This window comes from Xenopus tropicalis, chromosome 3 (assembly GCF_000004195.4).
Source record: "Xenopus tropicalis strain Nigerian chromosome 3, UCB_Xtro_10.0, whole genome shotgun sequence".
In the NCBI taxonomy this organism is placed as follows: domain Eukaryota; kingdom Metazoa; phylum Chordata; class Amphibia; order Anura; family Pipidae; genus Xenopus; species Xenopus tropicalis.
This window is the reverse complement of record NC_030679.2, coordinates 145120284-145135279: the sequence shown is the minus strand read 5'-3', so window position 1 is coordinate 145135279 and position 14996 is coordinate 145120284. Positions and strand designations below refer to the sequence as shown.

Sequence of the window (14996 nt, the reverse complement as noted above, 5' to 3'; positions counted from 1 at the left end):
CTAGCTAAATGTGCTATAAAGTCCAAAGTCATGGGAGCCAAGGGATGAAAGCCTGAAAGGTATGGAATTGCGCACAGGGCAACGTGACGTTGATTGCACAGTCGGGTTACCCTGGAAGCGCCAGATGAGCCGCGGAGCCTACCGCCCCACTTTAACGGCAGAAATCTGCTAAAAACATTTAAATGGGTTGAAAAAGAAAATTAATGCAAACAACAACCGTGCCGAGAGAAAAATACAAACAACCTGCACGAGAGCTGGCAGCCCCAAGCGTACGGCTTGCCGTGATCGTATAGTGGTTAGTACTCTGCGTTGTGGCCGCAGCAACCCCGGTTCGAATCCGGGTCACGGCAGCTTTTTCCCCTTGATACCATTTTACTAACATTAACATGTAAAACGGCCCTTTACCCTTCATCCTTAATTGGCGTACGTACTTCAAAAAATTGCAAGAGGGGCAGACAAAGACTTTTGACTGTTTTTTTCAGCATCGTTTTCCACAAATGTTGTCTATGATGCTCTTTTTTTTTTATTTGCTAAAATTTGTGCAAATTTTTTGAGTACCTGACAGAGAACAATAAGCCACAAGCTCAGCTAAGGGCGCCCCAGTGGCCTAATGGATAAGGCACTGGCCTCCTAAGCCAGGGATTGTGGGTTCGAGTCCCATCTGGGGTACTCACGGTGCATCCTTTATGTAAAGTGGATTGGAGGAGACGGCGGCATTCTCCATTCAAGTTTCTAGTCCAGGTAAAACTTAAGCCTTGCAGGAAAAAGCACGGCAAGGGTTTATTAGCTTTCGTCAGGTCTGGAAACCGTGCTCCGCCATAGACACATCAGGTGACTCTTCTAACAATAAACGGCACAACATCAGGAAACCTTTCTCGCCGCAAACATCATTTTCATCCTGAACTGTGGACAACTGTCAGCCAAAATGGTCAGCAGGGATGGTGGGTCAGTGTCCCGCCTGGGGTACTTGTGGCGGGGTATGTTTTTTTCCCATGTTAGATAGATTGAAACAGCGAGAAAAGAAAAACAAACATTAGCCTACTTGCCAGGCATTTTCTTTGCCTGGCCATCTTCCTTGACCACATGAAGGGAAAAAAACAAAACAGACTGATGGCTATTTCCCCACCCCCAAACCACCTGGACAGAAGAAACAGGGTTACAACTGCAAGCCAATAAAGCTTCCCAATCTGCTCCAGTCCAATTAAGAAGCGAGAAACAAGAAAACAAAGGCAGGTTCTGTTGACAAGGGGGAAGGCCAGGAAAAGACCATCTCTGGTAAGTATGGTAAGGATTTTCTCTTGTCCTGCCCATCCTCGCTTTTGAAAACACGGGGGAACCATGACAGTATCCATTGAACATTATTAATCAATTGATGTGACTGCGCATAGAGGATCTATTTGGCTTGCCCTTTGGACACGGGCCAGTGGCGCAATGGATAACGCGTCTGACTACGGATCAGAAGATTGTAGGTTCGACTCCTGCCTGGCTCGGAGAGCTTTCTTTTTTTCACACAGCACCATCAGAAACTGAGAAATAAATAATGGAAAGGTCTTGCTGCCTCCTGCGGGGTGTAAAGAATTTTCCTGTTGGGCATCATTTCTAAATGCATTGCTGCATTTTGTAAATAAGAATTTGTAAATAAGGTACCCCTTGGGGTCAGTGTTGCTTTGTGTTGTCTGTTGCAAAGAAAGTCGGAGTCGGGCCAAAAACTTTCAAGAAACGTGCAGCGCACGGAGCCCGGATAGCTCAGTCGGTAGAGCATCAGACTTTTAATCTGAGGGTCCAGGGTTCAAGTCCCTGTTCGGGCGCTGCACTTTTCAGAGAGGTGTTTGTAGAAATGGACAAGTCCTTCCATTCAATCTGAGGTCCTTGGTAAGGAGAAGGAGCTCAGGAACAGGAAATGGTTCCTAGCTAAATGTGCTATAAAGTCCAAAGTCATGGGAGCCAAGGGATGAAAGCCTGAAAGGTATGGAATTGCGCACAGGGCAACGTGACGTTGATTGCACAGTCGGGTTACCCTGGAAGCGCCAGATGAGCCGCGGAGCCTACCGCCCCACTTTAACGGCAGAAATCTGCTAAAAACATTTAAATGGGTTGAAAAAGAAAATTAATGCAAACAACAACCGTGCCGAGAGAAAAATACAAACAACCTGCACGAGAGCTGGCAGCCCCAAGCGTACGGCTTGCCGTGATCGTATAGTGGTTAGTACTCTGCGTTGTGGCCGCAGCAACCCCGGTTCGAATCTGGGTCACGGCAGCTTTTTCCCCTTGATACCATTTTACTAACATTAACATGTAAAACGGCCCTTTACCCTTCATCCTTAATTGGCGTACGTACTTCAAAAAATTGCAAGAGGGCAGACAAAGACTTTTGACTGTTTTTTTCAGCATCGTTTTCCACAAATGTTGTCTATGATGCTCTTTTTTTTTTATTTGCTAAAATTTGTGCAAATTTTTTGAGTACCTGACAGAGAACAATAAGCCACAAGCTCAGCTAAGGGCGCCCCAGTGGCCTAATGGATAAGGCACTGGCCTCCTAAGCCAGGGATTGTGGGTTCGAGTCCCATCTGGGGTACTCACGGTGCATCCTTTATGTAAAGTGGATTGGAGGAGACGGCGGCATTCTCCATTCAAGTTTCTAGTCCAGGTAAAACTTAAGCCTTGCAGGAAAAAGCACGGCAAGGGTTTATTAGCTTTCGTCAGGTCTGGAAACCGTGCTCCGCCATAGACACATCAGGTGACTCTTCTAACAATAAACGGCACAACATCAGGAAACCTTTCTCGCCGCAAACATCATTTTCATCCTGAACTGTGGACAACTGTCAGCCAAAATGGTCAGCAGGGATGGTGGGTCAGTGTCCCGCCTGGGGTACTTGTGGCGGGGTATGTTTTTTTCCCATGTTAGATAGATTGAAACAGCGAGAAAAGAAAAACAAACATTAGCCTACTTGCCAGGCATTTTCTTTGCCTGGCCATCTTCCTTGACCACATGAAGGGAAAAAAACAAAACAGACTGATGGCTATTTCCCCACCCCCAAACCACCTGGACAGAAGAAACAGGGTTACAACTGCAAGCCAATAAAGCTTCCCAATCTGCTCCAGTCCAATTAAGAAGCGAGAAACAAGAAAACAAAGGCAGGTTCTGTTGACAAGGGGGAAGGCCAGGAAAAGACCATCTCTGGTAAGTATGGTAAGGATTTTCTCTTGTCCTGCCCATCCTCGCTTTTGAAAACACGGGGGAACCATGACAGTATCCATTGAACATTATTAATCAATTGATGTGACTGCGCATAGAGGATCTATTTGGCTTGCCCTTTGGACACGGGCCAGTGGCGCAATGGATAACGCGTCTGACTACGGATCAGAAGATTGTAGGTTCGACTCCTGCCTGGCTCGGAGAGCTTTCTTTTTTTCACACAGCACCATCAGAAACTGAGAAATAAATAATGGAAAGGTCTTGCTGCCTCCTGCGGGGTGTAAAGAATTTTCCTGTTGGGCATCATTTCTAAATGCATTGCTGCATTTTGTAAATAAGAATTTGTAAATAAGGTACCCCTTGGGGTCAGTGTTGCTTTGTGTTGTCTGTTGCAAAGAAAGTCGGAGTCGGGCCAAAAACTTTCAAGAAACGTGCAGCGCACGGAGCCCGGATAGCTCAGTCGGTAGAGCATCAGACTTTTAATCTGAGGGTCCAGGGTTCAAGTCCCTGTTCGGGCGCTGCACTTTTCAGAGAGGTGTTTGTAGAAATGGACAAGTCCTTCCATTCAATCTGAGGTCCTTGGTAAGGAGAAGGAGCTCAGGAACAGGAAATGGTTCCTAGCTAAATGTGCTATAAAGTCCAAAGTCATGGGAGCCAAGGGATGAAAGCCTGAAAGGTATGGAATTGCGCACAGGGCAACGTGACGTTGATTGCACAGTCGGGTTACCCTGGAAGCGCCAGATGAGCCGCGGAGCCTACCGCCCCACTTTAACGGCAGAAATCTGCTAAAAACATTTAAATGGGTTGAAAAAGAAAATTAATGCAAACAACAACCGTGCCGAGAGAAAAATACAAACAACCTGCACGAGAGCTGGCAGCCCCAAGCGTACGGCTTGCCGTGATCGTATAGTGGTTAGTACTCTGCGTTGTGGCCGCAGCAACCCCGGTTCGAATCCGGGTCACGGCAGCTTTTTCCCCTTGATACCATTTTGTCACACAACGTATGACGTATGAGCCGCTAGCACAATCAGGGAAATACCACACGTGCCACAGGGGTTGTTTCCCAGGGGTTTATTACAACCAAACGTAGATAAACAGGGAAAGGGCAATACGCATGGAAGGTCCACAAGTCCCAATTACATCAATCCTCCTACAGGGAGTCTTCAGGGCAAACCCCCTCTGCACAGTCTCCAGGGAACAAAGGCCGAGTCTCCCAGCCCAACCCCCAATACACAAAGGTGTCCCACCCAGACAGTCACAATTACCTGGGTAGCCTCCCCAGGCAGTTCCAATGGGAATAAACAAAGTTCCTTTTTGGGTAGTTCCACAGAAACACACTACCTTGGTTCCAGGGGCAAACAGTCCTTCCACAGGGGTTAGGGTAATCCAGTTGGAGGGAATCTTCCTGCCTGAGCTAGGATGGATCCCAAGGAACCGCAGGGGAGGGTGTCCTGCCGTAGCGAGGTTACACCCAGATGAACCAAAAGCTCCTTCTCCACCCACAACCTCTGGGTTTTCTACCCTGCTGCTGGTACCTCCCCTCTTTTCCACACCCCCTAGGATTGATTGGTTAGGAGGCTGACCCTGCTTCTGCTTAACCCAACCCTAGCAGCTCCAATTGGCAGGGTCCCCTGCAGCATCATTAGGGGAGGGGTTTAACCTAGGAGGGACTTGCCCAGCTCCTCTGGAGGGGACTTATGGGAGCTTCTTTGTTTAAAACCCTTTCGGCGGGAAAACAGAACAATGGGCTGCCACCATCTTGGCTAGATCATGCACTGGCTAAACATGGGGCCAGTATAAGGGTTTTTTGGTCACACTTCTCCCCCCTGGCGCAGGTGGTTTCCCTGGGGCTCCCCTTTATTAGGGAGGGCCTCAGGAACCACTGCTGGTCGGTTAGTCCTCCTGGCGTGAGAGTCCATCTGCATTGTGATGCTCTTTTCCCTTTCGGTGTTGAATGGTGAAGTTATACTGTTGAAGCAGGAGGCTCCATCTTAGAAGTTTCCCATTGTCTCCTGAGACCCTCTGTAACCAACTGAGGGGGTTGTGATCTGTCACAACAGTGAATTCTCTGCCATACAGATAGGGCTGCAGTTTCTGTAAAGCCCATACAATTGCTAGGCACTCCTTTTCAATGGTGGCATAGGCAGCCTCTCGGGGTAACAGTTTCCTGCTCAGGTAGGCAACGGGGTGCTCCTCACCATAGGTATTAACTTGGGAAAGTACTGCTCCAAGGCCAAAATTGGAAGCATCAGTCTGCAAAATGAAGCGCCGGGAGAAATCTGGGGCCGCCAGCACAGGGGAACTAGCCAGAGCTTGCTTTAGAGCGTTCATGGCTGACTCACATTCTGGGGTCCACACAATGGTTCGAGAACGTTGGCGACTTGTCAGATCTGTCAAGGGTTTGGCAACAGTACTATAGTTAGGGATAAATTTCCGATAATAACCTGAAGTTCCTAAGAAGGCTAATACCTGTTTTTGAGTTTTGGGTATAGGCCACTGACAAATTGCCTCAACTTTAGCAGGATCAGGGCGAAGCTGTCCACCCCCAACTCTATGTCCCAAGTATTGTACCTCGGCCATGGCTAAGTGGCACTTTTCTGGCTTAAGGGTAAGCCCAGCATCCTGAATTTGAGCAAAAACTCGCTGGAGGTGCTGGAGATGCTCCTCCCAAGTCTGGCTAAAGACAGCTATGTCATCCAGATAGGCCTGAGCAAAGTCCTGCATTCCCTCCAGCAGCCTGTTCACCAGGCGTTGGAAAGTTGCGGGCGCGTTTCTCATACCAAAGGGCATTACCGTAAATTGATATAAACCAAAGGGGGTGAGGAAGGCTGACTTTTCCTGGGCACTAGGGGCAAGGGGAATCTGCCAGTAACCGCGACTGAGATCAAGGGTAGTCAAATATTTTGCATTTCCCAGCCGGTCTAAGAGCTCATCTACCCTGGGCATTGGGTAAGCATCAGTGGTGGTCACATCATTAAGTCGTCTATAGTCCACACAGAATCGGGTACTACCATCTTTCTTGGGCACCAGCACCACAGGTGAAGCCCATGGGCTATGGGAGGGAGTAATAACCCCAAAGGCCAACATCTCATCTATCTGACTTTTCATCTCTGGCCGAACTGCTTCGGCCACTCGGTAAGCAGGGCTACGTATAGGTAACTGAGTTCCTGTATCAACTTTATGTTCAGCCCAGTGGGTGCGCCCTGGGTTCGCCGAAAACATGGGAGAATAGGAATGTAAAATTTTACGAAGTTGGTCTTGTTGAGATAGGTGAAGGTGGTCACTTATGGTAACTGCGTCTATTCCCCTGGCTGGAGTGGCCTCCTCAATAAGGTTGGGGAGTGGAGGATCATCAGTACCTTCAACTGGTGCACTGCATATGGCACTAACAATGTCCTCTCTGATGTGATAAGGCTTCATCATATTTATGTGGACAGTCTTATAGTGAGATGGGTCCTCAGGGGGAGTTACCACATAGGTTGTATCATGAAGCTTATGAGTGACCACATAGGGTCCTTCCCATGCAGCCTGGAGCTTGTCATGACGTGTGGGGTACTAGGAGAAGCACCTTGTCTCCTTCCATAAACCTGCGTTCCCTGGCCTTGCGGTCATACCACACTTTCTGCCTTTGCTGAGCTGCGGAGAGGTGATCATGTGCCAGGCTGGTCATTTGTTCCAGACGCTGGCGAAACTTTAATACATAGGGGATTATGGGGACTTCTTGTGATTGTGGGGCCCCTTCCCAATATTCACATAGTAAATCTAAGGGGCCTCGGACCCTTCGACCATACAACAGTTCAAAGGGAGAGAATCCTGTGGACTCTTGGGGAACTTCTCGATAGGCAAATAGCAAATGGGGCAAATAACGCTCCCAGTCCTTCTCGCCAGATTCCACAAATGTCCGTAACATGGTCTTTAGTGTCCCATTAAATCTCTCACAAAGACCATTTGTTTGGGGGTGGTATGGGGATGAGTGGATCGCCCGGACCCCACAACGCTGCCACAGGCATTGCAGTAGTTGGGATGTGAACTGGGGTCCCTGGTCTGACAATATTTCACTAGGAAAGCCCACCCGGCTGAAAATCTGGATAAGGGCATCAGCCACTGTGGGGGCATCAATTTTACGCAATGCTACAGCTTCTGGGTACCGGGTGGCATAATCCATTACAGTGAGGATATACTGTTTTCCAGAATGGCTTGGCCGGCTAAGGGGCCCAATAAGATCAACTGCCACCCGTTGGAAGGGCTCACTGATGATGGGCAAGGGGCAGAGGGGAAACTTGGGCTTATCATTGGCCCTGCCAGTCCTCTGACAGCTGTCACATGTGCGGCAGTACCGCGTCACCTCCTGTGAGATGCCAGGCCAGTAAAAATTTTGGGTCAATCGGTGTCGAGTACGGGTAACCCCCTGGTGTCCAGCTAAAGGGATCTCATGGGCCATGTGAAGAAGCTGAGCCCGGTAACTCAGGGGTACTATAAGTTGTCGGGAACTCTTCCATGGCTGGTTGGGGTTCCCCTTCACAATCCTATAGAGTAGCCCCTGCTCCCAAACAATCTGTTCCCCTCGCTCATTTGGGGGTTTCCCTGCCTTAATTCGTATACATTCTAAGGTAGGGTCAGTGTGCTGAGCTTCCCTAAAGGTAGTGGGGTGGAGCAAGTCAGGGGTAGGGGGACTGTCACAGTCAGCTGCAGGTTCTCTTACCATTTGTGGCGCATCCATGGAGACAGCGTTGACTTCATTAGTATCTCGGGAGAGGCTGCATTCAATATGGCCCACATCATTGCCCAGGAGGATCTCAGCAGGCAGTTGTCGCAGTATGCCAACTCGATGAGTAAACGGCCCATGTCCTAGATCCAAGGTGACCTGGGCTAGGGGAATATCTTGTTTGTGCCCCCCAGCCAGAACAATACGGGCAGTTTTGCCAGGAATCACTGCATCTGCAGAGACAATATGGGGCTCCACTAGGGTAATAAATGATCCTGAGTCTAAGAACCCCTCCACCTGCCTACCATTGATCCTGACAGGAAGTACATGTTTTCTGGGCTGTCCACTGTTGTCCCAGCCCATCCCCAAGACAACATATTCCTCTATTACATCCTCTCTTGGCCTGGGAGGGGCAACCGCTGGGTCTGTGGTAAGCTGCCGTACTGTCTGGATAACTTGCTGACGAATATTGGGTCCTGGTGAAGAGACAGCAGCGACCTGCCGAGGTGCAGAGAGCCTCCCTGTGGGCCCTGGCGGGGCAGGACGTAGATTTAAAGGGCAGGCTGGAGATAAATGGGCCAGAGATCCACAACGGAAACAGGTCCGGGGTGTGGCTGCGCGAGTAGGTGCTGAGAGGGTGCGATTAGGTAAATGGTTTAACCGCGGAGGCTGGGGGCGGTCCAGACCACGGGTGTTGACCATAGTACCTGAAGCAAGGGTAAGGGGGCGGGCCTGGGAGCGGTTTTCAATATACTCATCCGCTAGCTGGGTGGCCTCATCTAGGGTGCCTGGCTTGCGGTCACTTACCCACTCCCGTACCTCAGTGGGGCATCGTTCAAGGAATTGTTCCTTAAGGATAAGCTGGCATAAGTCTTCCAGAGTGTGGGTCTTGTTGCCGCGTATCCAGTGGCGAAATGCCCTTTGTAGTTTCCCACCAAAGTTCTGGTAGGTATCTTGAGGGATTTTAACCAGGCTACGGAATGTTCTCCGGTAGGAATCAGGCGTAATGGAATAGCTGGCTAAAAGTATCCGCCGTACTTCCCCATAATTCGCCCTCTGAGGATAAGGGATTTCCTGATAAACTTCATTAGCTTTGCCTGTGAGCTTACCCGCCAGTATAAGCACCCACTCCTCCTGAGGGACTCGGTGGTCCTCACACAAACCTTCAAAGGAGCGAAGGAAACCGTCTATGCTCTGCTTAGATTCATCAAATGTGGGGAAAGCAGCATGAGTCAATTTCACCACTCGCCGCTGAGCATTGGGTGACCCCACAGCAGGCCCAGAGCTCAAGGGCCCAGGCTGATTGGTCTGCAAAGTTAGGCGCCATACCTCTAGCCGTTCTGCTGGGGACAGGCCTGGGCCAATAGCAGCTAAGTGTTTATGGAACATAGTGAGAGTGCTGTCCTCACCTCCCTCCGCTGCATCTTGATGCAAGTTAGACATCTCTTCTCCCCCCTCAGGAGTCTCCGGGTCCCCCTGGGTGTCGCCTTCTTGGGTAGGCTGAGCATGGGGAGTGAGTAGCTCCATCAGCTCGTGTCTCCGCTTCCCCTCTGGGTCAATACCCCACCGGTGGCAGAGCCGTTGCAGCGTGGGTAGCCGGAGCTCAGAGAGCTCATGAGCTGTAAGGTCCAAGTAGTTCCCTGATGTGCTAGCATCCATATCCGCACCACTGCCACCAGAAATGTCACACAACGTATGACGTATGAGCCGCTAGCACAATCAGGGAAATACCACACGTGCCACAGGGGTTGTTTCCCAGGGGTTTATTACAACCGAACGTAGATAAACAGGGAAAGGGCAATACGCATGGAAGGTCCACAAGTCCCAATTACATCAATCCTCCTACAGGGAGTCTTCAGGGCAAACCCCCTCTGCACAGTCTCCAGGGAACAAAGGCCGAGTCTCCCAGCCCAACCCCCAATACACAAAGGTGTCCCACCCAGACAGTCACAATTACCTGGGTAGCCTCCCCAGGCAGTTCCAATGGGAATAAACAAAGTTCCTTTTTGGGTAGTTCCACAGAAACACACTACCTTGGTTCCAGGGGCAAACAGTCCTTCCACAGGGGTTAGGGTAATCCAGTTGGAGGGAATCTTCCTGCCTGAGCTAGGATGGATCCCAAGGAACCGCAGGGGAGGGTGTCCTGCCGTAGCGAGGTTACACCCAGATGAACCAAAAGCTCCTTCTCCACCCACAACCTCTGGGTTTTCTACCCTGCTGCTGGTACCTCCCCTCTTTTCCACACCCCCTAGGATTGATTGGTTAGGAGGCTGACCCTGCTTCTGCTTAACCCAACCCTAGCAGCTCCAATTGGCAGGGTCCCCTGCAGCATCATTAGGGGAGGGGTTTAACCTAGGAGGGACTTGCCCAGCTCCTCTGGAGGGGACTTATGGGAGCTTCTTTGTTTAAAACCCTTTCGGCGGGAAAACAGAACAATGGGCTGCCACCATCTTGGCTAGATCATGCACTGGCTAAACATGGGGCCAGTATAAGGGTTTTTTGGTCACACATTTTACTAACATTAACATGTAAAACGGCCCTTTACCCTTCATCCTTAATTGGCGTACGTACTTCAAAAAATTGCAAGAGGGGCAGACAAAGACTTTTGACTGTTTTTTTCAGCATCGTTTTCCACAAATGTTGTCTATGATGCTCTTTTTTTTTTATTTGCTAAAATTTGTGCAAATTTTTTGAGTACCTGACAGAGAACAATAAGCCACAAGCTCAGCTAAGGGCGCCCCAGTGGCCTAATGGATAAGGCACTGGCCTCCTAAGCCAGGGATTGTGGGTTCGAGTCCCATCTGGGGTACTCACGGTGCATCCTTTATGTAAAGTGGATTGGAGGAGACGGCGGCATTCTCCATTCAAGTTTCTAGTCCAGGTAAAACTTAAGCCTTGCAGGAAAAAGCACGGCAAGGGTTTATTAGCTTTCGTCAGGTCTGGAAACCGTGCTCCGCCATAGACACATCAGGTGACTCTTCTAACAATAAACGGCACAACATCAGGAAACCTTTCTCGCCGCAAACATCATTTTCATCCTGAACTGTGGACAACTGTCAGCCAAAATGGTCAGCAGGGATGGTGGGTCAGTGTCCCGCCTGGGGTACTTGTGGCGGGGTATGTTTTTTTCCCATGTTAGATAGATTGAAACAGCGAGAAAAGAAAAACAAACATTAGCCTACTTGCCAGGCATTTTCTTTGCCTGGCCATCTTCCTTGACCACATGAAGGGAAAAAAACAAAACAGACTGATGGCTATTTCCCCACCCCCAAACCACCTGGACAGAAGAAACAGGGTTACAACTGCAAGCCAATAAAGCTTCCCAATCTGCTCCAGTCCAATTAAGAAGCGAGAAACAAGAAAACAAAGGCAGGTTCTGTTGACAAGGGGGAAGGCCAGGAAAAGAGAAAATCATTTCATACTTACAGAGATTTTCTTTTCCTGGCCATCCTCCTCGTCAACATAAAATCTTTACTGATGGGTTTCCCTGCTGGTTCCCAGCCTGGACAGAAGAAAGGGTTAATTTTCCAACCCTATAAATCCCTCCTCCTACCAACCCAAGACAGTCTAATTATCAAGTCCCAGTTTCGGGGGGGTATGTTGACGAGGAGGATGGCCAGGAAAAGAAAATCTCTGTAAGTATGAAATGATTTTCTCTTTTCCTGGCCATCCTCCGTCAACATAAAATCTTTACTGATGGGTTATACCCAAGCAATCAACAATAAGGGAGGGAGTCAAGTCATGCTTAACTATTTTAATTTACAGCCCTTGCTGAAGAAATATTAGATTGCCCAAAGTTAGCTTGGGCCCTGGACAAAATGTCCAATTTATAATGTTTAATGAAAGTATTAGGCGTAGCCCAGGTTGCTGCTTTGCAGATCATCTCCGAAGATACTCCTGCCTCTGCTGCCCATGAAGCTGCCATACCTCTGGTAGAGTGAGACCTTACTCCTTCCGGCGGTGTCCTGCCCTGTTGTTCGTACGCTTTGGAAATTACCTTGACTATCCAAGCACTCAGAGTTGATTTGGACGCTGCTTCGCCTTTTCTTTTCCCTGCTGGGATTACAAACAATTTTCTTGATTTTCTGATTTCCTCAGTTCTGTCAATATAAGTCTTAAGACATCTCTTCACGTCCAGTGTAGATAATTGATTCTGAGCTGTAGAAAAATCTAAGGAGACAGATTGGCTCATTAATATGGAATTTAGACACAACTTTAGGTAAGAAACTGAGAACAGGTCTTAGTACCACCTTCCCTTCATGAAAAATGGTGTATGGAGGATCAACTGACAGAGCTTGAAGCTCACAAACTCTTCGTGCTGACGTAAGAGCCACTAGAAAAAATGTTTTTAGAGTCATGAACCAACATGATACCTGATCTAGAGGTTCAAATGGCGGCAAAGACAGTGCCTTCAGAACAAGCGGAAGGTCCCACGCTGGAAATGTACTTTTCCTTGGAGGTCGAACTCTATTTACTGCTTGAAAAAACTTATTATTAATGGGTCTTTTGCCCATTTCTTCTCTAGAATTGCTGATAAAGCGGACACTTGACCCTTCCGTGTACTTAAGCTCAATCCCCTATCAAGACCGGCTTGCAGAAAATCTAAAATGTTTCCCACTGAAGGGTTCATTGGATCCAAGGATCTCTCCACTGCCCAGGCACGGAAAGATGTCCCAGATTTTATGGTACTTACCCATGGTATTGTGTTTTCTGGCCTTAACCAATGTATCAATTACCGCCTCCAAGCATCCTAACTCCCTTAGGATCCTCCTCTCAACTTCCAGGCCTTCAAATTGAGACTTGCTGGATCTGGATGTTCCCATCTGCCCTGAATCAATAAATCCCTGCTCTGTGGGAGATGTAATGGGCAAGATACTGAGAGGCTTCTCAACAAAGGATACCAAGGCCTCCTCGGCCAATCTGGGAGAATTGCAATCACCGTCATTTTGGATTGCCGGATTTTCAACAGAACTTTCAGAATGATAGGAATCGGAGGGAAAATGTACGCGAATAGGCCTTCCCAACTCTGCGATAAAGCGTCCACTGCCGCTGCACCTGGAGAGGGGACTCTGGAGTAGAACACTGGAAGTTTGGCATTCACATGGGTCGCCATTAGATCCACTTCCGGACAACCCCAGACGGAGATTATCCAAGAGAACACTGCTGGATTCAATGCCCACTCCCCCTTGAGCAAAAGTCTCCGACTGAGACAGTCTGCTTGCACATTCTCCTTACCTGGAACATATTGGGCTGTCAAGTCTAAGAGATGATATTGAGCCCACTCCATAATTGGACCAACTTCCCTGAGGAGTGACCTGCTCCTCGTTCCTCCTTGTTCTCTGATGTAAGCTGCTGCAGCAGCATTGTCTGTCCTCACCTTGACAGCAGAACCCTGGAGAATTACCCTGAAAGAGACAAGTGCCTGAAAAATTGCTCTGAGCTCCAAGATGTTGGACGGAATTCTCGAAGGTCTTCCCTCCATCTCCCCTGAGATGAAAAATTGAGGAGATGTGCTCCCCAACCTAGGCCTGAAGCGTCCGTGTATATCTCTATCCACTCGGGATTCTCCAGGGGGAGAAACTGTCTCTTGCACTTTAGGGTAATCTGAATTGTTTGTGACCAATTCTGGTCCACTGAATTCCATAGACTCAGAAAGGATAATTGGATAGGTCTCATTTTCCATTTGGCCCATCTGACAAGGCCAATAGTTGAAGTCAGGAGACCTAACAGACTCATGAACTTCTTTGCTGATGTGGCCGACTTCTTTCTGAATTGTGTCACTTGAAGCACGATGTGGTCTATCCTCTTCCTCGGTAGAGATACTAATCCCAACAAGGTGTCTATTTGGGCTCCCAAATAAATCATCCTCTGAGCAGGTACCACTTGACTTTTGGCTAGATTCACCATCCAACCGAACCTCTCCAACACTTCTTTGGTCCTCTGAAGATTGGAACGTAAGATTGTTGGATCTGCTGCCACCAGAAGAAGATCGTCGAGGTAATGATAAATTTGTATTCCATATCCTCTCAACTTGGCTATGATTACAACCAGCACCTTCGTGAAGGTTCTGGGCGAGGTTGCCAGCCCAAATGGAAGACAGCGAAACTGATAATGCTGATCTTTTAGACAAAACCGCCGAAATCTTTGATGCTCCAGAGCAATCGGAATATGTAAATAAGCGTCTTTTAGGTCCAGAGAGGCTATCCAGTCTCCCGGACGAATCATCGACTTTATCGTTGCTAAGGTTTCCATCTTGAAAGTCTGTTTTTTTTTTTTTTTTTAAAAACTTGTTTAGCATCCTCAGATCTGAAATGGGACGTAGGTCTCCCGTAGCTTTTGTGACTAAGAAGAGGGGAGAATAGAATCCTCTTTCTTGCTCTGGAGGTGAGACTAGGGTGACTGCCTGTTTTAGCATGAGCTGCTGGACATAATGGAAAAGAAAATCTCTTTTTTGAGAATCGCGAGGTAGAATGGTAGAAACGAAATGATTTAGCAAAGGCTTTTGACGAAATTCTAGGCGGTACCCTCTTAGAATTATGGATATCACCCATGCATCCTGAATTTCTGTTGTCCAGACCTCCTGAAAGGCCGATAATCTTGCTCCCACTGGAGGTTGGACATCCGAACCGTCATTGTGTTTTGGCTGTAGACTTGGGAGATTTAGTTTGCTTAACTCTGGGAGATTTAAAGTATGTGTTCTGCCCTGAACGCCATGTAGAGGTTCTATACTCTCTTCCTGGTCTGTAAGATTTGGCATCATTTCTTCGTCTGAAGAAAGTATCTGATTGTTTTTTTTCGTGGACTCGCCGTGTCTGAGGAAGAAAGGTACTTTTTCCTCCTGTTGATTTAGAAATTATATCATCCAAAGCTTTACCAAACAAACGCTTGCCTTCATAGGGCATCTTACAGAGTGAATTCTTGGAAGCTGTGTCTGCAAACCAGGATCTAACCCACAAGGCTCTGCGTGCTGCCACTCCAAAGGACATAGCTCGCGTAGATAGTTGAACCAAGTGAAGTGCGGCCTCTAAGCAGAAATTAGATGCGACTCTGAAATCCTCCAAGTGCTCAAGGATCTTTTCTCTAGGAGTTTTCTCC

General features: G+C 48.3%; 2 protein-coding genes and 10 non-coding genes across 13 annotated transcripts; 10 read left to right on the top strand and 2 right to left on the bottom strand.

Moving 5' to 3' along the window:
* The first annotated feature begins 278 nt into the window (after positions 1-278).
* Positions 279-350, top strand: trnah-gug. Its single transcript has one exon. It is a non-coding gene; the product is annotated as a tRNA-His (tRNA).
* A 246-nt stretch (positions 351-596) lies between these two features.
* Positions 597-669, top strand: trnar-ccu. Its single transcript has one exon. It is a non-coding gene; the product is annotated as a tRNA-Arg (tRNA).
* A 748-nt stretch (positions 670-1417) lies between these two features.
* Positions 1418-1490, top strand: trnar-acg. Its single transcript has one exon. It is a non-coding gene; the product is annotated as a tRNA-Arg (tRNA).
* Positions 1491-1735: 245 nt separating this feature from the next.
* trnak-uuu lies at positions 1736-1808 on the top strand. The gene has a single exon. It is a non-coding gene; the product is annotated as a tRNA-Lys (tRNA).
* Positions 1809-2185: 377 nt separating this feature from the next.
* Positions 2186-2257, top strand: trnah-gug. Its single transcript has one exon. It is a non-coding gene; the product is annotated as a tRNA-His (tRNA).
* Positions 2258-2502: 245 nt separating this feature from the next.
* Positions 2503-2575, top strand: trnar-ccu. Its single transcript has one exon. It is a non-coding gene; the product is annotated as a tRNA-Arg (tRNA).
* A 748-nt stretch (positions 2576-3323) lies between these two features.
* On the top strand, positions 3324-3396 carry trnar-acg. The gene has a single exon. It is a non-coding gene; the product is annotated as a tRNA-Arg (tRNA).
* A 245-nt stretch (positions 3397-3641) lies between these two features.
* trnak-uuu lies at positions 3642-3714 on the top strand. The gene has a single exon. It is a non-coding gene; the product is annotated as a tRNA-Lys (tRNA).
* Positions 3715-4091: 377 nt separating this feature from the next.
* trnah-gug lies at positions 4092-4163 on the top strand. Its single transcript has one exon. It is a non-coding gene; the product is annotated as a tRNA-His (tRNA).
* A 766-nt stretch (positions 4164-4929) lies between these two features.
* Positions 4930-9657, bottom strand: LOC116409840. The gene is made up of 2 exons (XM_031899540.1): positions 7899-9657; positions 4930-5586 (listed from the first exon to the last, which is right to left on the bottom strand). Exons 1-2 carry the CDS (start codon positions 9558-9560, stop codon positions 5581-5583), a joined length of 1668 nt encoding a protein of 555 aa, XP_031755400.1. The 5' UTR covers positions 9561-9657; the 3' UTR covers positions 4930-5580.
* A 980-nt stretch (positions 9658-10637) lies between these two features.
* On the top strand, positions 10638-10710 carry trnar-ccu. The gene has a single exon. It is a non-coding gene; the product is annotated as a tRNA-Arg (tRNA).
* Positions 10711-10804: 94 nt separating this feature from the next.
* On the bottom strand, positions 10805-14689 carry LOC116409839. 2 transcript variants are annotated; one of them, XM_031899538.1, is made up of 2 exons: positions 11829-14689; positions 10805-11403 (listed from the first exon to the last, which is right to left on the bottom strand). In XM_031899538.1, exon 1 carries the CDS (start codon positions 14659-14661, stop codon positions 12661-12663), a length of 2001 nt encoding a protein of 666 aa, XP_031755398.1. In that variant the 5' UTR covers positions 14662-14689; the 3' UTR covers positions 10805-11403; positions 11829-12660. The 2 variants fall into 2 exon arrangements, with proteins under 2 accessions (XP_031755398.1, XP_031755399.1); XM_031899539.1 differs by having other exon boundaries at positions 10805-12071; positions 12595-14689.
* Between the last annotated feature and the right edge of the window lie 307 nt (positions 14690-14996).

Excerpts from the sequence above, each read along its gene's own strand:
- LOC116409840 (XM_031899540.1), bottom strand. The coding sequence starts at position 9,560 with ATGGATGCTAGCACATCAGGGAACTACTTGGACCTTACAGCTCATGAG.
- LOC116409839 (XM_031899538.1), bottom strand. The coding sequence starts at position 14,661 with ATGATGCCAAATCTTACAGACCAGGAAGAGAGTATAGAACCTCTACAT.